The sequence below is a fragment of the Diaphorina citri genome, unplaced genomic scaffold, assembly GCF_000475195.1.
Source record: "Diaphorina citri unplaced genomic scaffold, Diaci psyllid genome assembly version 1.1 scaffold211, whole genome shotgun sequence".
NCBI classification, from domain to species: domain Eukaryota; kingdom Metazoa; phylum Arthropoda; class Insecta; order Hemiptera; family Psyllidae; genus Diaphorina; species Diaphorina citri.
In genome coordinates this window covers 104,040-124,215 of record NW_007377648.1, presented here as the reverse complement: position 1 = coordinate 124,215, position 20,176 = coordinate 104,040, and the positions used below count along the sequence as shown (strand labels likewise).

Here is a 20,176-nt window from a genome sequence, read left to right as displayed (position 1 = left end):
CAAATTTTCTGACCAAACTTTTGCGATCCCTGGTACGTATGGATGTAGAATAGAAAGATGTGTTTTGGAGTATCGCCCGCCCATGTCACAAATTTTCTGACCAAACTTTTGCGATCCCTGGTACGTATGGATGTAGAATAGAAAGATGTGTTTTGGAGTATCATAAATGTGGCCCTGAGGTATTTCCTATAAAGGGTTCATTTATATTACATACTCATCTTCCTCACGAGGCTGATTGGGCACGTAACAAAATCGATCATTTGCGTGGAAAAAAATGATCCCTCAGGGAATCGAACCGGTAAGTATGCCTAACCCACCTCTGAACCCAAGTGTTTATCTGACTCTCAACATCTCAACCTAGAGGTGCTTAGCTCGCCCGCCCATGTCGCAAATTTTCTGACCAAACTTTTGCGATCCCTGGTAGGTATGCATGTAGAATAGAAAGATGTGTTTTGGAGTATCATAAAAGTGGCCCTGAGGTATTTCCTATAAAGGGTTCATTTATATTACATACTCATCTTCCTCACGAGGCTGATTGGGCGCGTAACAAAATCGATCATTTGCAAGGTGTCAAGAAATTTTAGATGTTTAATTTGTTTGTAGTAAATGACCTGCTAAGGACTAAGATGAGAGATCAAAATAATAAGCTCAATATTGTCCAAATTTCTGTTCTGAAAAAGAAGAGAAAAAATTTGGACCAGTTGCAATACTTTCTCATTGCTAGTATAGCTGTAGGTATACTGTAGTAATGGAAAGTAAAAAAAGATTTGGTTTAGGTGACTATGGTTAAACTTGCTATTTTTGCAAGGAACTAATACAGTATTTATAGCAAATAATGTTTGTCTATCTGTTTGTTTTGGACCAATTGCAATACTTTCTCATTGCTAGTATAGCTGTAGGTATACTGTAGTAATGGAAAGTAAAAAAAGATTTGGTTTAGGTGACTATGGTTAAACTTGCTATTTTTGCAAGGAACTAATACAGTATTTATAGCAAATAATGTTTGTCTATCTGTTTGTGCTGAATAAAATACTAACCTACATTTAAAACTTGCTCCTTTTTTTCCCAATTCCTTTTCATAGTTGCCCAAAATGCCTTGAGCAGTTGACCCTGGGGTCTACCTCAGACTTGCATAGTCAAGCCTAAACTATCGATAGCGTTCGATAGTCAAAACTATCGATAGTTATCGATAGTGCTATCGATAGTTCTCCTCCTCTAGTTTGTGCTGAATAAAATACTAACCTACATTTAAAACTTGCTCCTTTTTTTTCCAATTCCTTTTCATATAGTTGCCCAAAATGCCTTGAGCAGTTGACCCTGGGGTCTACCTCAGACTTGTGTGAGTGGAATCAATTTTTACCATGCTAGCCTGGTCAATTTGGAGGGCAACGCCTGCCTGTTAAGCACTAACTCATGGGTTTCATTCTGACCTGGGGTGAAAATAATCCTACATAGATGAGGGTTGGTGTTGGGACAGTTTCTTTCCCTCCTGTCTTGCTTCTCTTGTTAAGCACTAACTCATGGGTTTCATTCTGACCTGGGGTGAAAATAATCCTACATAGATGAGGGTTGGTGTTGGGACAGTTTCTTTCTCTCCTGTCTTGCTTCTCTATTTGCTTTCGGGATGATACTTGAAACCTCAGCAGTTACAGTTCTCTGTAGGTACCTCTTGAAAAAATAGTGGAGTGATTGTGAATGACCCCATATATCGTTCCAATCAAGGTCAAGCCACTCCACTACATTTTGGAACGAAAAAAAAGAAGGCAGTTACAGTTCTCTGTACCTCTTGAAAAAATAGTGGAGTGATTGTGAATGACCCCATATATCGTTCCAATCAAGCCACTCCACTACATTTTGGAACGAAAAAAAGAAGTAGGGATTTAATTTTCGAAGTTGTGGTTATGTACCGGGTTGGTTAGAGCTCGGACTAGGTGAGACTGTGAGACAGGACAATACATTGTTTCTACAGTTTGGCATGGGAGTGGTAACTTAAAAACAAGGCAAGTTTACCAACCTTGCTTTCCTCAACCTGGTACATACTACATAACCACAACCTCTGGGTCCCTGGCGATTGCCGAAAAATGTACAATAGATACGGTAGCCCCTAATATTTCTTCGAGTATGCAATGTGCTGTGATTTCATGGATTTTTTTTTTTTCAGTTGGTGCACATGTATTTGCAATTTGCAGCGCTAAAATTTGAAAAATGTAAACACGTTCACACGTTGGATTTTGGAATTTTGGTCCAATTTTGGATTTTGAAATATCAGTTGGCGCACATGTATTTGCAATTTGCAGCGCTAAAATTTGAAAAATGTAAACACGTTGGATTTTGGAATTTTGGTCCAATTAGAGCGTAAAAAATACTATCCAAAAATGCAACAGTTCGACAAAGCGTTATCTGACAATTAACCCTCGGCAGTTGTAAGCAAGCGAAATGTGGATTACTGTGATTGTGGAAGTGGATTTGTATTGTACTTTCAGAAAATTGAGAAAATGATTTCCATGGATTTTTACCTCTTTTACCTTCAATTTTTCTATTATTTGAACTGAGATGCATCACTAAGCTTGGAAATTAGGAAGGATCCTCTTGTATTTGTATTTACTTGTTATTTTCAAATAAAACAAAACAAAATACTAGTTTAAAATCTGTCCTAAAGTTTCCCTTTAAGTGAATCCACAGCCACACACACCATGGATTCAGATGAGGAAATCTTGAGTGATTTCTCTGACTCGGAGATAGTTGAATCAAAGCACAAGAACTTAGTGGAAACCATTAGCACTTTGGACAAAAAATCAAGGTGAGAGTTTATATAATTGTGGTATGAACAGGAGACGGTTGCTGAAGTCTTTATCAAGTAACAAGGCCTAACACACATGACATTACAGTTTCTTGAGAGGCCACAAATGCATATTTCAGGCACACACAGTCTAGACTGGAACATATGAAGTAGAGATTTGTTTTTGGGTATATTGGACTTTTCAGCAATAAATGCATACCTACTCCTAAGCACAAGAACTTAGTGGAAACCATTAGCACTTTGGACAAAAAATCAAGGTGAGAGTTTATATACCTAATTGTGGTATGAACAGGAGACGGTTGCTGAAGTCTTTATCAAGTAACAAAGCCTAACAAGCACAAGAACTTAGTGGAAACCATTAGCACTTTGGACAAAAAATCAAGGTGAGAGTTTATATACCTAATTGTGGTATGAACAGGAGGCGGTTGCTGAAGTCTTTATCAAGTAACAAAGCCTAACACATGAAATTACAGTTTCTTGAGAGGCCACAAATGCATATTTCAGGCACACACAGTCTAGACTGGAATATATGAAGTAGAGATTTGTTTTTGGGTATATTGGACTTTTCAGCAATAAATGCATACCTACTCTAAATTGTTTGACTCTAAATTTCCAGATTAAAGCCTGCCAGTAGAAAAGAACCCTCATTGCAAATCTCCGAGTATCATCTGGTAAACAAAGGTACAGAAGAGAAGGAATCAAAGAAATTGGTAGATGTTCAGTCTCTAGTGAAGTCACTCAAACAAAAATCCAGCAATGCTCACATTGTCAAGAAAATTGCCTCAGTGCACAATCCAAAGAAGAATGCCACCCTGCCCAAACCTTTGGAAAAAATACATGCAGATAAGGTGAGTAACAAGAGAATGCATAGTACACTAACAGACTGGGTAGGGGATCAATGAACTGTAGAAGAACTCATTAGAAAAATGACCTCTATGGGGCTCCCATCAACAAACTAAGGGAGTCACCTAACTTCAAACTTGGCACTTTGTTCATTCAACTAGGGTTATTTTGATTTAAGTAAATCTCCTTTAATATTGGTGCACTCTATCACAATGTCAATTTTAGACTAAGTTAGATTTTTTTCTTCCACTTTTTAGCTCTTCAGGGGAGGGATATCTCTGAATTGTACCCAATACAGTTGTGTTATGTTTTGATCCATAACCCAAGTGATCTAAAATTTGGGATGCTTCAAATTCTCACAATGGGATAATAGAATCTCACAGTGGGATCTGGTACCTATGCTTATTCTTTCTAGTTTCCCCTTGCCATCTTAATAATCACTTCCTTTTTCAGATTGAGAGAGAAGTTGCATTTGAAAATGTCAAAGAGGATATTTCTAAATGGGACCCGATAGTGTTTGATAATAGAACGGCAGATCAGATAAAGTTTCCACTCAAACAGATTGATCCTAAGTCAGTGGAAGAGGATCAGAAGAAAGAAAAATCACACCATGAGTTTCTCAACACTTTCAAGGTATGAATTTGGACTGACTAATCAGATTTAGTCTCTTGAGATATTTTTAAAGACAGATGACCCAATAGAGTTGATAAACTGAAATGAGCAAATGTCCTTTTTGATGTTGAGTATGTTACTATTTTTTCCCCTACTGAATTCCATGAAAATTAGGACTAATGGGAGTTACCACAGGACAAATAAACATAAAGACTCTCCAATTAAATGCAAATGTGTCCTGGGCTGTCCCCTCAGTCCCAACTTGTCTTTGTCAAAATAGAAGTTATAAATTATAATTATTTAGTACCCAGTTCAGAATAGTAAAACACAGGAAAATGCTAAAAGATTTTGGAAACTTATTCTAAACAGGTAGGTAACAAATCAATTTTAAACAGGTTACAAACAAAATGTGTTGTTTTTTCTCTTTTACAGAAACCGAATCAGTTAGAATTGGCATTAGCTAAACTTCTGGACTCTAGTCAGGTGGTGACCCAGTACAGAGAGGTAAGTAAGTCTACTCCCCAGTTTACAATAAGTACCTATTTAATTAACATAAACATAAACATAGCCTTTTATTCATTCAAGTGTCCAAGGACATTTGGTTTGACTGTCTGACACAACCTCCCACCACACACCACATAAGATTTTCGTGTGTGAGAAATGTTCTATCAAATAAAAAAGGAACTTGTTTAGACTGAGATAATAAAGGGATTTTTTTCAGTCCTATGCTGGCTGTGCAAACAAGGTGTATTCTATTCTGAATGGGGCTCAACCACTTTTTTTTTTCTTTGCTGATAACGGAAGTTCGAAACACGCTGATTTCAATAGAAATGCTTAAAATTTCATTTGAGGCTTCCTAAGAGGAGAAATCTTCGTTTGAAATTTTCGAATTTTGAAACGCACAAAATTTTCGCGGGCAGCCATTTTTTCGTGATGACGTCAGTTCATGCGAGGTCGTAAACCATGGCTGCTTCAACGTTATTTTTTTGCGACCTTTGAGCGACATTTTAGAGGATTTAGGGACCGTTTTTGATGTTTTTGAGTGCGCCAATGTACTTTTTGGGTACTTTTACATCGGAATAGGACTCTATCTCGAAAAAAATTGTCATTTGGTTGACCCCCTATAATTTTCGCGGGCAGCCATTTTTTCGTGATGACGTCAGTTCATGCGAGGTCGTAAACCATGGCTGCTTCAACGTTATTTTTTTTTGCGACCTTTGAGCGACATTTTAGGAGATCTAGGGACCGTTTTGGACGTTTTTGAGTGCGCCAATGCACTTTTTGGGTACTTTTACATCGGAATAGGACTCTACCTCGAAAAAAATTGTCATTTGGTTGAGCCCCATTAGAAATAATATTCTTGCCTTATTTCTTTCTGAATCAAATTGTTCAAGTACTAAAATGTATGTACCGACTTGAAGCAATCTCGTTGACATCATAGGCATTATTAGGACAAAATGCTAGTTTGGATTTAGATTGGCTTATCAGATGACTCAATCCAAATGGATTAGAAGTGTAATTGATTTTAAAACGTTAAATGTATGGAGAAGTAGATCTCATGTAAAATATTATATTGTATGTAAAATCACAAACTTTGGATTTAGGCTCTAGAGACCTCAAAACGTGTTTTGGCACTAAAATCTGACCATCGAAAATTTGACCCGATTACATTACTTTCCTTCCTATAGGATAAGGAAAGTAAAAATCTGGTGTGAACATCACACGACTTTCCTTATCCTATTGAATGATGCTTATTTGAGTGTTCTTTTACCCTAACTTTTACAATATCTCTAACCGTTTTGTCGCTATAGCTGAAAACCGCCAAAAAACGGTCGAAATCTGTCCAAAAGCGGTTAAAATACCGCCAAGCGCAGCAACCATCTTAACAAAACGTTTTTGTGTTGCATCCTTGTCACATTTGTGAACTACATACCAAATTTCAAGTCTCTAGCTTATACCGTTCCCGAGATATTGTTAAATTACACCAAAACGTTTTCGAGATATTTTGTTTACAGACAGACAGACAGACACACACACAGACACACCCACGGACCAATGGCTGAAACTTTGGATTTAGGCTCTAGGGACCTCAAAACGTGTTTTGGCACTAAAAACTGACCATCGAAATTTTGACCCGATTACATTACTTTCCTTCCTATAGGATAAGGAAAGTAAAAATGATCCCTCGGGGAATCGAACCCAGGTCTTCCGGGCTCTAAGCATATGCAGACTGATTATTTTCATTACCGTGTCCCAGGTATCATCGTCTCATGAAACGCGAGAAGGTGAAGGAGAAGTTGAAAGAGTTTGAGAAGTTACAGCAGACAGATCCGGAGGCCGCATTGCAACAGTTGGAACTGCTGGACAAAACCAGAGCAGAAGAACGGATTACATTGAGACATAAGAGTACAGGACAGTGGGCTAAGAATCTGCAAGTCCGTGCCAAGTATGATAAAGAGGTGAGTTTATAATAATTATAACTACCTATGTGAGTGAGTCCAAAAAAATATTCTATTTTGGTGATTTCTTAGGGGGACCTTTTTTAAGAATTTATTTTCTTTGATCAAAATACTTTAAGTAGGTAACGGTTTATCAAATTTTAGCAAAACTGTTAAACACAAAGAGAACTTTTTTTTTCCTTTTTTTTTAAAGTTTTATATTGTAGGGAACTGTAACTATAACTACTAAGGTCTTATGTATCTTCATGAAATGGGAGAAAGAAAGAGGACAAGTGAAAAGAAAGCCAGGCGTTCCTAGAACGAACCTTATCTATTTAGGATAGTTTGTCGAGGGATGAAATTGAACCCGTTGGCCGATTCCATCCAAGTTAGAGTTACAAGAAATTCTCTTGAAAAGCAGTTTTCCTAATGACGCATGGTGCATATTTTCAGAGTCGTATCGCACTAGCCGAGCAGCTGGCTCAGAGTCGCGCCCTCTCCCAGAAAGTAAAGCGTGATGATTCTAGTGAGGAAGAAGGAGATGATAGTGGCGTAGAACCTGATGAGGAGGGGAACCCGTGGATGAAAACCAGTGGGGGAGATGAAGATGATGTGGGGGCGTACTTCAGTGGCTACCGGAAATATTGGGAGAAGAAGGAGAAGGGAGAGGTGACTGTACGACCTAACTATGGACTCTATGGAGCGGTCAGCCTGGAAAAATTGACTGGGTAAGTGAAGATAGCACGTTAGATATAGGTAAAGGAATTGAAGGATTAACTCTCGATAGATTCGCCAGCAGTGATGGCATGCTAAATACACCAGTTCGCAATACTTACCTGGCGTGGAGGTTACCTTGATCAAGTAGGAGGTTCCTCCAGGGTTAGGCCCTTCCATTGCACTTAGGTTGGGTTAACCCCTGCAAGTATTCCAAATGTTCGGGTGGGTAATTTTTGGTTCTAACAATGTTTTGCGTCGTTTCTATCCAAATGGTGACCATCTGGGCAATGGCGTATTGTTAACTTTTCCCTGCCCTGGTCAGGCTGGGTGAGGAGACAAGTAGCTTGTTGATGAATGGAGGGTGAAACCCCTGTCACTGAAAATCTTAGACGTCTTAATGGGGACTTTTGAGACAAGAAAAACTGTTTTTACATGTATTTTTCCTATGGCGCACATTAAAAGTGGACACACTGTATATATCAATGATGTTATTCTTGGATAGAAAAAAAAAATGTTTCAATTTTTTCAGAACTTTAGATGATATTCATGATGAAGACATAGACATGCCTGTATTCATTGAGGCAGTCAAACCCACCACTACTGCTACTGACGATCAACCTACATCTCCAATCCCAACCTCACCATCTAAAGATAAACCTGATCAGAGTGATGGGGATAGTACAGGAAACAAAACGAAGAAACGAAACAGGAAACGAAAATCAGGAGGCAATGTTGAAAATAACTTGGATAATTCTCGCGAGGATGTTGAAGGTGCTCTAAACAAATCTCGAGCGAACCTGATCAGAGTGATGGGGATAGTACAGGAAACAAAACGAAGAAACGAAACAGGAAACGAAAATCAGGAGGCAATGTTGAAAATAACCTGGATAATTCTCGCGAGGATGTTGAAGGTGCTCTAAACAAATCTCGAGTGGAAAGTATCCTGGATAGAAGTGGACAATGGACTGTAATACCTGTTGATGATGAAGAAGAATCTGGAGAGAGTGAAAACACTAACAAACGTGGTAAACATGTAGACAAACCTGGAAAAGCGAAAGGAAAGAGTGATAAAAACACAGGGCAACCGGGAGAGGAGGTTTCAGTGATAATTGGCAAAGAGTCCAAGGCGTCGAGAAAAGCTAAAAACAGACGTGGTGATGAAAGTATGTTGAAAGTGGAAGAAAACGGGGACTCTTCTGAAAATAACTACCAAAACGGAGACTCTAAAAAGTTGAGTAAAAATAAAGGACGTTTGTCAAACGGTGGCAAATCCAACACGGACAATTCCACCGACTGTGATAACGAAATGATTTCAGTGATAATTGGCAAAGAGTCCAAGGCGTCGAGAAAAGCTAAAAACAGACGTGATGAAAGTATGTTGAAAGTGGAAGAAAACGGAGACTCTTCTGAAAATAATCACCAAAACGGAGACTCCAAAAAGTTGAGTAAAAATAAAGGACGTTTGTCAAACGGTGCCAAATCCAACACGGACGATTCCACCAACTGTGATAACGAAACGCTTTCAGTGATAATTGGCAAAGAGTCCAAGGCGTCGAGAAAAGCTAAAAACAGACGTGATGAAAGTATGTTGAAAGTGGAAGAAAACGGGGACTCTTCTGAAAATAACTACCAAAACGGAGACTCCAAAAAGTTGAGTAAAAATAAAGGACGTTTGTCAAACGGTGCCAAATCCAACACGGACAATTCCACCGACTGTGATAACGAAACGCCCAAGAAAAAGGCGAAGAAAGCTAAAAACAACGTGGAGAAGATTGATCTTTCAACAGATCTGGCGATTGAACAGGCGTTTGACTCTTTGGAAAAATCGTGGAAGCACAAGGTGAAACATCGAGTCCAAGAGATTGCCAAGTCCTTAACCCAACAATCCAAGGGGGCTGAAGAGAAGGAGGAGAATGGAAAGGAGAGGTTTGATTTCAATGATAGGAAGAAGAAGAGGAAAGTGGTGGAGGTGGATGAGGCATTGGAGGAGACGCATGGTGGAGGTGCTGATGGACAGGAGGAGAACATGGCCAAGATCAGTCAGCTGGGGAAAGAGGTGAGTCCATCTGAAATTTTCACACATGAACAATCATATCATCAAAGGTGAAAATGGTTCTACTTCACTTTTGTACTATGTACTTCAAAAGTGAAATATGGAGTGTAAAGCACAAAAGCACTCTTCAATTTTGAAGTAAGTAGATCGTGCAAAAGTGTACTATTCGCTTTCCATACAATCCAAGGCCGGCCATTCACTATCAGGTGTACCTGTCAGGTCTACCTGATAGTGCTGTCAGGTCTACCTGATAGTGAATAGCCGGCCCAATAGTTAGACCTTCACAAAAGGTACGGAGTTCTTCAATCAAGTTTTTCAAAACTTTCAGGCAATCACTTCCACTGAAGTTGACAAACCTTCCAATGGCATCAACAAAACTCTAGAACTGGAACAAATAGACCCCAACGAATTCCTGAAGGTAGATCGTAATGCCAACAAGTTGTTGTCGAGGAAAATGCCTCAAATACTACAGGACGGGGCTTTGGATGACGAAAATGATGAAGATGGGAGTGATAATGATGTTGAAATTGATGACAATACACAGCAGATGACTATAGAGGAAGCGTTTGCTGATGATGACGTAGTGCAGGAATTCAGGTGAGAAGCTTGTTTTCTGCAGCAAACCAGCCTTATGGCTGTTAACCAAAAATGATGAAGATGGGAGTGATAATGATGTTGAAATTGATGACAATACACAGCAGATGACTATAGAGGAAGCGTTTGCTGATGATGATGTAGTGCAGGAATTCAGGTGAGAAGCTTGTTTTCTGCAGCAAACCAGCCTTATGGCTGTTAACCAATGATGATGATGATGAAAAAAAATAAAAAAAAAAAAAAAAAAAAAAAAAAAACTGAATAAGTAGAGGGTGGGCAGTAGAAGTCGTTGCAAAATTTGATTTCAAATACGTATTTAGAGCATGTAGAGTCTGTGGTATGGGTGGGCGGTGGGGAAATCCTTGGTTTACCAATGACGGAACTTAGGCTTGTTTCAAATCGGACGCGTAAACGCCTGCAAAACCAAACCTGTGAAAATGTTATCTATATAAATAAAGTTGTAGATTTGTCTGACATTGCTTAGAATCGTGAAATTTTTAGTTATTCTTACTCCTTATGCATCCACGATTCCAAAAATCACATTAGAAAAATTTCTGTCTGTCTGTCTGTCCATTATGAAGAACAGTTTAATATTGCACTGCATTGTAATACCCACCTAGGAACACAGACAAAATACTTACCTTGTTAGCAAATACTGTCAGAACGAACTTGCCAGGTTGGAAAGTCTCCAGGACCCGGGTAATAAGATCGTGGTAAGATTGCTGGGGTACGTTGGTCTCGAAGCTGACGTACGAGAAATTGGTTTCCGGGGTGATGTGAATGGTCATGTAGGAACCCTGAAAACGAAACCACACAATGATTATTAAACTGGCACCACCGGAGGCACCGGGTTTGATTCCCAATCGACGAGCTGCTTTGATCGAGTTAATTGAGTATAGGTGGGACCAAACTGGGCGCCCTTATTGAACCTATTGACTATGAGTCTCAAACCCGGACTAATATGAAGGAGTATAGGTGAGCCCCAGATAGTTCAAAGGGTTAAGTATGTCCAAATAAAAGAAAATTCAGGAAAATAGCGTAATAAGTTAAGAACCAATTCTTTTCCATCTTTGTAAACAGCTACCTAACAAATCTTTCAAAAGGTGTTCTCGTTTTGACCCAGCACTTCAATGGAAAATATTGTATCTTTTCTCGCCGATCGAATGAGGGACTACGCGATGGGTATGTTACAACACGGACTATACAAGTCTAGTGTAGCAGTTTTTTCATTGCTACGAAATAAAAACGGTGATGAAACTTCCACCTTGGGAGAAAAAAAAAGTTTATGGAGTGATCCTCGTGGGTAGACGTCACATGCAAAAAGTGAATACCCTACATTTTCTTCTCCACTTGGGTTCTTGAAGATCATTATGCTGGCTCCTTTGGAAAAATATCAAGTTGAATGTTGAACAGGAATGAAAACATACAGGGGTTAGTAGTGGAAGATGTTAAAAATGTAATGGGTAAAATCTCTACAGTATAGTTGTAAAGAGGGTATGCTTATATCCTTGGGAGAAAAAAAAAGTTTATGGAGTGATCCTCGTGGGTAGACGTCACATGCAAAAAGTGAATACCCTAAATTTTCTTCTCCACTTGGGTTCTTGAAGATCATTATGCTGGCTCCTTTGTGTGGTAAGATCAGCCTTTGGAAAAATATCAAGTTGAATGTTGAACAGGAATGAAAACATACAGGGGTTAGTAGTGGAAGATGTTGAAAATGTAATGGGTAAAATCTCTACAGTATAGTTGTAAAGAAGGTATGCTTATAGAAAATATTCAATTGTGATGTTAAAACACAAAATATAACTAATTAAAATACTATGTTAATTATTTAAAGTAACTTTATTTGTTAATATGAGTAATGAGTATTTTACGTTAACCATAATCCATTCATTAGGTGCACACTACTACGTTTGTTTTCCCAAGTTAGTCTTCCGACTGATTACTACGTGTGCATGCGATATTTGCTCAAATTTCAGGTCTAAACGAGTGAATTTTGCGCAAATATCGCGTACAAATGCAACGATCTGTCAAAAAACCAAGTTGGAATACATGCGTCTGCTCTGGACTTAGATATATTGGTAAATTTGGACTTGTTACCTTGTTAGCAAATACTGTCAGAACGAACTTGCCAGGTTGGAAAGTCTCCAGGACCCGGGTAATAAGATCGTGGTAAGATTGCTGCGGTACGTTGGTCTCGAAGCTGACGTACGAGAAATTGGTTTCCGGGGTAATGTGAATGGTCATGTAGGAACCCTGAAAACGAAACCACACAATGATTATTAAACTGGCACAACCGGAGGCACCGGGTTTGATTCCCAATCGACGAGCTGCTTTGATCGAGTTAATTGAGAATAGGTGGCAGGAACCCTGAAAACGAAACCACACAATGATTATTAAACTGGCACAACCGGAGGCACCGGGTTTGATTCCCAATCGACGAGCTGCTTTAATTGAGTTAATTGAGTATAGGTGGCATTAAAATGTAAAAATATTGGTGAAAAAGAGAATTGATTGCAAAGGACGCACTAGGCAATGCTGTGCTATCCACACAAGTTGTGAAAAGGCTTTGCTGGCAAAAGTGGCTCAAAAGTTACACGATTTGACTCATACAAGCAATGACCTCGAGTTCTCAAGTAAAAGCACGTAAATGCTTATATAAAATATTCAATTGTGATGTTAAAACACAAAATATAACTAATTAAAATACTATGTTAATTATTTAAAGTAACTTTATTTTTATTTGTTAATATGAGTAATGAGTATTTTACGTTAGCCATAATCCATTGATTAGGTGCACACTCCACTACGTTTGTTTTCCCAAGTTAGTCTTCCGACTGATTACTACGTGTGCATGCGATATTTGCTCAAATTTCAGGTCTAAACGAGTGAATTTTGCGCAAATATCGCGTACAAATGCAACGATCTGTCAAAAAACCAAGTTGGAATACATGCGTCTGCTCTGGACTTTAGGTATATTGGTAAATTAAAGTCTCATCCATAGGTTAAAGTAACTGCAATCCAAACAAAAATACCCGCATACTTTGCACGTCGCGTTTTTCCCGTTCCAACAAATTCGTCGCTTGACGCTATCTTCGTTAGATCTTAGATCAGCACCAGATCTTTTTTGATACTCTGGCATTTAATGCGAGGGCAGATATTTTGTGATGCCCTTCCTACCGCGCTCACTATTTGGTGACGAAGGCCGTCCAATCAACACCACGGTTTTTCGTATTCCACTTTGTATTTTCGAAACCCACTCCCTCTAATATCTTTGCTCCTGAAGTGTTGCATAAAGAAACCAAGTTGTGAACCAAAACAAAAAGTCAGATAACATAAAATAAGCCTGCTAGAAAATAATGAAAATTAAGAAGAAATAAAAAGAAAACGAAATTAAAAAAAAACTAAAAATCAAAATATGGATATAATTTTCATTTTAGGACGAAAAAAATAAAATAAAATCACATAAGATTTCCTGGATTTTGTTTTGATTTCAACACCACTTGAACAGGGTGAACACGGTACTTATGTACACCTCCGATATTTCTTAAGAACTGAGACTCGAAAAACGGGGATTTATTCTGGTTTAGAAGAGAGAAACGTAAAAAATGAGATTAAAAAAAGTTCAAGCAACCATTTATAACAATTTTCCTGGCTTTAAAAATCGCTTAACCTTGTAGGGATGGTAACTTCATCCACTTCTTTTTTCGCCTCTTAGAATTTAGAATCCTAAGAGACATTTAGAAAAAACAAAGAAAAAAAAAAAAAAAAAAAACTGAATAGAGGGTGGGCAGTAGAAGTCGTTGCAAAATTTGATTTCAAATTCGTATTTAGAGCATGTAGAGTCTGTGGTATGGGTGGGTTTACCAATGACCGAACTTAGGCTTGTTTCAAGTCGGACGCGTAAACGCCTGCAAAACCAAACCTGTGAAAATGTTATAGAGGCTATAGGTATAGATTTATAGAGGGTCTCTATCACTTTAATAGGTTTGGTTTTGCAGGCGACTACGAGCTACCAAAAGTCGCGCGTCTACGCTTCCAATGTGATACAAGCCTTGAGAATGATTTCTTAACCCTTTTGTCTCTGTTTTCAGGTGGATGAGGTACCCCATCCATTCACCAGTGTATGATGATTCTAGTGAGGAAGAAGGAGATGATAGTGGCGTAGAACCTGATGAGGAGGGGAACCCGTGGATGAAAACCAGTGGGGGAGATCAAGATGATGTGGGGGCGTACTTCAGTGGCTACCGGAAATATTGGGAGGTTCTTAACCTTTTTGTCTCTGTTTTCAGGTGGATGAGGTACCCCATCCATTCACCAGTGTCAAGGAGTACGAGGCTTCACTCCGTGCACCTCTAGGTCGGGAATGGGTTCCAGAATTGGCCCACAGGAAGTTAACCCAACCTGCCATCCGTACCAAACTGGACGACCTAACTATGGACTCTATGGAGCGGTCAGCCTGGAAAAATTGACTGGGTAAGTGAAGATAGCACGTTAGATATAGGTAAAGGAACTGAAGGATTAACTCTCGATAGATTCGCCAGCAGTGATGGCATGTTAAATACACCAGTTCGCAATACTTACCTGGCGTGGAGGTTACTTCGAGTCACTAAAAAGCTTCTTACTATGAAAACTCATTTTCTATTAATACCTTGTTTAACTTGCTGGGATAGGACTGAAAAGCCCCCATACCTTGGTCAGACAAGTTTTTGGGATGATTTTTTCCCTTTCGTTTTGAATTTCTTCCCCTGTGCTGATGTTTAATTCCCCTTATATTCATCCTCTCCCAAGAGAGTATGCAATTAACACTGCGACCTCTGTAGATCTATTGTGACCAGTATTCGTTTGACTCTTTGGAAAAATCGTGGAAGCACAAGGTGAAACATCGAGTCCAAGAGATTGCCAAGTCCTTGGCCCAACAATCCAAGGGAGCTGAAGAGAAGGAGGAGAATGAAAAGGAGAAGTTTGATTTCAATGATAGGAAGAGGAAGAGGAAAGTGGTGGAGGTGGATGAGGCATTGGAGGAGACGCATGGTGGAGGTGCTGATGGACAGGAGGAGAACTTGGCCAAGATCAGTCAGCTGGGGAAAGAGGTGAGTCTATCTGAAATTTTCACACATGAACAATCATATCATCAAAGGTGAAAATGGTTCTACTTCACTTTTGTACTATGTACTTCAAAAGTGAAGTATGGAGTGTAAAGCACAAAAGCACTCTTCAATTTTGAAGTAAGTAGGTCGTGCAAAAGTGTACTATTCGCTTTCCATACAATCCAAGGCCGGCCATTCACTATCAGGTGTACCTGTCAGGTCTACCTGATAGTGAATGGCCGGTCCAATAGTTAGACCTTCACAAAAGGTACGGAGTTCTTCAATCAAGTTTTTCAAAACTTTCAGGCAATCATGGAAAAGGAGAAGTTTGATTTCAATGATAGGAAGAGGAAGAGGAAAGTGGTGGAGGTGGATGAGGCATTGGAGGAGACGCATGGTGGAGGTGCTGATGGACAGGAGGAGAACTTGGCCAAGATCAGTCAGCTGGGGAAAGAGGTGAGTCTATTTGAAATTTTCACACATGAACAATCATATCATCAAAGGTGAAAATGGTTCTACTTCACTTTTGTACTATGTACTTCAGTGAAGCGTTTGACTCTTTGGAAAAATCGTGGAAGCACAAGGTGAAACATCGAGTCCAAGAGATTGCCAAGTCCTTGGCCCAACAATCCAAGGGGGCTGAAGAGAAGGAGGAGAATGAAAAGGAGAGCCACGAGTTCTCAAGTAAAAGCACGTAACCCTGCAGGCACTGCTCCCCATAATTACCTATTTATCAATGGAGTCTCTAATCTTTAACACGACTATACTCAATATCTCAATATGTATAGCATAATTATTTATTGAAATTTCCAAGTACGTCACTTCCTAGTGACCAAGTACTAGTGGTTCTGTGAACTGTAGACCTCACTCAGATTCTTTTGCCTAAGCTGAGACTTTAATAATAACGTCCTTTTCCTTTCATATCGACAGTTGTTGTTTAACTTGGTACCTATTTGAATTTTGGACAAATTTACGATTTAGAAAAATATCCTGCTTTGAAAAAATGTCTTCTGGGTAATTCTACGTATGAATGGGTAACCCTACGTAATACATAATTGTATCAAAACAAATAAAAGTCTTATGTAGGTACCTATATCTGAAAAATATCCTGCTTTGAAAAAATGTCTTCTGGGTAATTCTACGTATGAATGGGTAACCCTACGTAATACATAATTGTATCAAAACAGAAATAAAAGTCTTATGTATAATTCTACGTATGAATGGGTAACCCTACGTAATACATAATTATGTATCAAAACAGAAATAAAACTATCTACACGTCTTATGTAGGTATGTACCTATATCTAAAAAAAAAGTGACACTAATACAAAACCTGTCAATTACTCTAAAGAATAAAATTAAAGAATGGTTGATTTGAACCTTTGAAACAGAACAATAGATTTATTCCCACGCATATGAATATATATTGATATGCGTGGCAACTGTATTGGGGGATCGTAATGTTTTGAAAGATCGTTACGGGGGCCCCGTTCAACTTTGGGGCCCCAAATTTCAATCAGCAACGTGCCTTGATTTAATGAAGATGTGTACCAAATTTCATCAAAATCAAACCAGGCAATCGGGAGTTACAGCGGAACATACAGACATCTAAACCAAATGCAAAACAGTCGAGTTAAAACATAGACCTCACTATCGTTCGGTCAACAAATTAAAAATTCTTATGAAAGTTTCTCATGAATTTTGATACACCACATCGCGTCCTGTAGTGGCCTCATAACGCACACTAAACGTGCCTTGATTTAATGAAGATGTGTACCAAATTTCATCAAAATCAAACCAGGCAATCGGGAGTTATAGCGGAACATACAGACAGACATCTAAACCAAATGCAAAACAGTCGAGTTAAAACATAGACCTCACTATCGTTCGGTCAACCAATTAAAAATTCTTATGAAAGTTTCTCATGAATTTTAAAAACCATTTAAGTCAGCGGCGATAGCACATTAAATGTGCCAGTATCCCCTGGATCACTCAAGGTAAGCAATGTTGCACGTGGTTAGATTTCGGCTGGGTGACTATCTGGGCAATCGCGTGCTGCTGGCTTTTCCCGGCCCCAGTCAGGCTGGGTGAGGTCAATGTGAGGAGGCGGGTAGCTTGTTTGTGGTGTGTGTGGTGGGATGTGTGTGATGGGTGTGGTGTGTGTGTGGTGGGTGTGGTGTGTGTGTGGTGGGAATTAAAGTCTCATCCATAGGTTAAAGTAACTGCAATCCAAACAAAAATACCCGCATACTTTGCACGTCGCGTTTTTCCCGTTCCAACCAATTCGGCGCTTGACGCTATCTTCGTTAGATCTTAGATCAGCACCAGATCTTTTTTGAGACTCCGACATTTAATGCGAGGGCAGATATTTTGTGATGCCCTTCCTACCGCGCTCACTATTTGGTGACGAAGGCCGTCCAATCAACACCACGGTTTTTCGTATTCCACTTTGTATTTTCGAAACCCACTCCCTCTAATATCTTTGCTCCTGAAGTGTTGCATAAAGAAACCAAGTTGTGAACCAAAACAAAAAGTCAGATAACATAAAATAAGCCTGCTAGAAAATAATGAAAATTAAGAAGAAATAAAAAGAAAACGAAATTAAAAAAAAACTAAAAATCAAAATATGGATATAATTTTCATTTTAGGACGAAAAAAATAAAATAAAATCACATAAGATTTCCTGGATTTTGTTTTGATTTCAACACCACTTGAACAGGGTGAACACGGTACTTATGTACACCTCCGATATTTCTTAAGAACTGAGACTCGAAAAACGGGGATTTATTCTGGTTTAGAAGAGAGAAACGTAAAAAATGAGATTAAAAAAGTTTAAGCAACCATTTATAACAATTTTCCTGGCTTTAAAAATCGCTTAACCGTGTAGGGATGGTAACTTCATCCACTTCTTTTTTCGCCTCTTAGAATTTAGAATCCTAAGAGACATTTAGGCGAGGGTGTTAATTAACAAAAAGGAGTTCACAATACCGTGTCACCCCTGTAGCACGCATAAGCGAGACAGAAGGAGATCGCACTTTAAATATTGCGCTCAAAGGTGAGATTAGGAATTCCTTTCTTATCACGCCTTTCAGTATAGCTAACTAAAAATAAAAGGAAAAAACAAAGAATAATAATAATATAGTCTTCCAAAATCACACTATAAAAGTGAACTACCCACTTCTTGAACTGAGTAACCTAATCGAAATATATTTAAGACAACGTCCACACTATTGGTCGATCGACATCAAAATCCTTTGATCTTATCTGGATGATTCCAGGCCGTGTTTGACCGGACTGTAGTGTGGACGCACCCTTTTTAAATAATCGACATACATTTTTGTGCCCACTATCGACATGTGCCAAAAAAGCCACCAACAAATCCTCCCCCAACCAAATTAAAAAAAAAAAAAAAAAAAAAAAACCAGTAACAAACAGGGGCTTGTAAGCCAGTTCCTGAAAGCAAAGTTGAAATTCGCATTTAGCTAATATTTTTGACGTTAAAATTAACTCTGGGAGAGGACTAAATAAGTATGGGAATTGAACAATCCACGAAAAAAATATAGTAATATTTGGGCCACTTTAAACCAAAGGATGGTCACGAAATGATGATGGATTTTGACAAACAAACAAATTAAACAAAATCTAAATGAAAGGTAAGGCAAAAGAAAAATCCAATTAAACAAAACAACATAAAAAGATAACCAAAAAGCAGAAGTAGAAATCTAAATAATAACCAGCATTTGAAATGCGAAATACAGGAGGTTTTCTTTGGAGAAAAGTTAAACATGAGAACTTTTAATTGACAGCCTTTGAAATCAGTCCCTAAACAACATTTAAAATCACACAAAGAGAGGTCAATGGTTCTTGGTGATTATTTCAATAAACACTAAACCTTTCCTATAAAGAAATGTTCATCAAAATATGCTCAAATGAAAACTACCAAATATTCACTAAGTTCTTGTCTTCAAAATTAAAAACTCATTTCACATACATACGTACATTAGCTACGTATAAAATACATCTATGTTGATCTCTCTCATCGTATTACTTTATTCAATTATCCAACTGTACCATTCCTGCTCCGTCCTCACACTCAATCAATCTCAACTTCTTCCTCGAACCTCTCATTCTCATTGAAATCGCCCGCACCACCGATAGCTCTAGTTTCACCTTTAGCCATCCCAACAGCCATGAATACGACTTCGCCCACTTTTCACTTAATCTTCTCGCAGTATTTTCAAAAGATGTTGAAATTGATGACAATACACAGCAGATGACTATAGAGGAAGCGTTTGCTGATGATGACGTAGTGCAGGAATTCAGGTGAGAAGTTTGTTTTCTGCAGCAAACCAGCCTTATGGCTGTTAACCAATGATGATGCTTGTTTTCTATGTTCCTTTTTAGGGATGAGTTGTTATTTCCCTTGGGCCAAAATCAAATTGAGTCAGTGTTGTGTTTTTCGAGTCACCAAAAAGCTTCTTACTATGAAAACTCATTTTCTATTAATACCTTGTTTAACTTGCTGGGATAGGATTGAAAAGCCCCCATACCTTGGTCAGACAAGTTTTTGGGATGATTTTTTCCCTTTCGTTTTGAATTTCTTCCCCTGTGCTGATGTTTAATTCCCCTTATATTCATCTCCCCTCCCCAGACAAGACAAGGAAGAGGCGGCTAAGGACAGCAAGGGTGGTGATATAGACCTCTCCCTCCCTGGGTGGGGGGCATGGGGTGGTGCAGGCATATCCAAAGAGGCCAGCAAGCGGAAACGAAGACGGTTTATGATCAAGGGAGCGCAACTGCCAAGGAAACTTGTTTTCTATGTTCCTTTTTAGGGATGAGTTGTTATTTCCCTTGGGCCAAAATCAAATTGAGTCAGTGTTGTGTTTTTCGAGTCACTAAAAAGCTTCTTACTATGAAAACTCATTTTCTATTAATACCTTGTTTAACTTGCTGGGATAGGACTGAAAAGCCCCCGTACCTTGGTCAGACAAGTTTTTGGGATGATTTTTTCCCTTTCATTTTGAATTTC

At 38.7% G+C, this 20,176-nt stretch overlaps 2 protein-coding genes, 1 long non-coding RNA gene and 1 pseudogene across 3 annotated transcripts; 3 read left to right on the top strand and 1 right to left on the bottom strand.

The window, feature by feature from the left end:
- Positions 1-939: 939 nt before the first annotated feature.
- Positions 940-1,498, bottom strand: LOC113466096. The gene is made up of 2 exons (XR_003390605.1): positions 1,329-1,498; positions 940-1,121 (listed from the first exon to the last, which is right to left on the bottom strand). It is a non-coding gene; the product is annotated as an uncharacterized LOC113466096 (long non-coding RNA).
- Positions 1,499-2,375: 877 nt separating this feature from the next.
- On the top strand, positions 2,376-14,542 carry LOC103506059 (U3 small nucleolar RNA-associated protein 14). The gene is made up of 12 exons (XM_026821212.1): positions 2,376-2,800; positions 3,417-3,648; positions 4,097-4,276; positions 4,688-4,779; positions 6,513-6,714; positions 7,147-7,421; positions 7,940-8,181; positions 8,322-9,466; positions 9,792-10,060; positions 10,128-10,214; positions 14,152-14,297; positions 14,345-14,542. Exons 1-12 carry the CDS (start codon positions 2,694-2,696, stop codon positions 14,527-14,529), a joined length of 3,162 nt encoding a protein of 1,053 aa, XP_026677013.1. The 5' UTR covers positions 2,376-2,693; the 3' UTR covers positions 14,530-14,542.
- On the top strand, positions 7,522-7,671 carry LOC113466100 (annotated as a pseudogene).
- A 69-nt stretch (positions 14,543-14,611) lies between the features above and the next one.
- LOC108251989 (U3 small nucleolar RNA-associated protein 14 homolog C-like) lies at positions 14,612-19,979 on the top strand. Its single transcript, XM_017442690.1, has 6 exons — positions 14,612-14,626; positions 14,896-15,150; positions 15,454-15,603; positions 15,651-15,831; positions 19,380-19,470; positions 19,799-19,979. The coding sequence occupies exons 1-6, from the start codon at positions 14,612-14,614 to the stop codon at positions 19,977-19,979; spliced, it is 873 nt and encodes a 290-aa protein (XP_017298179.1).
- The last annotated feature ends 197 nt before the right edge of the window (positions 19,980-20,176 follow it).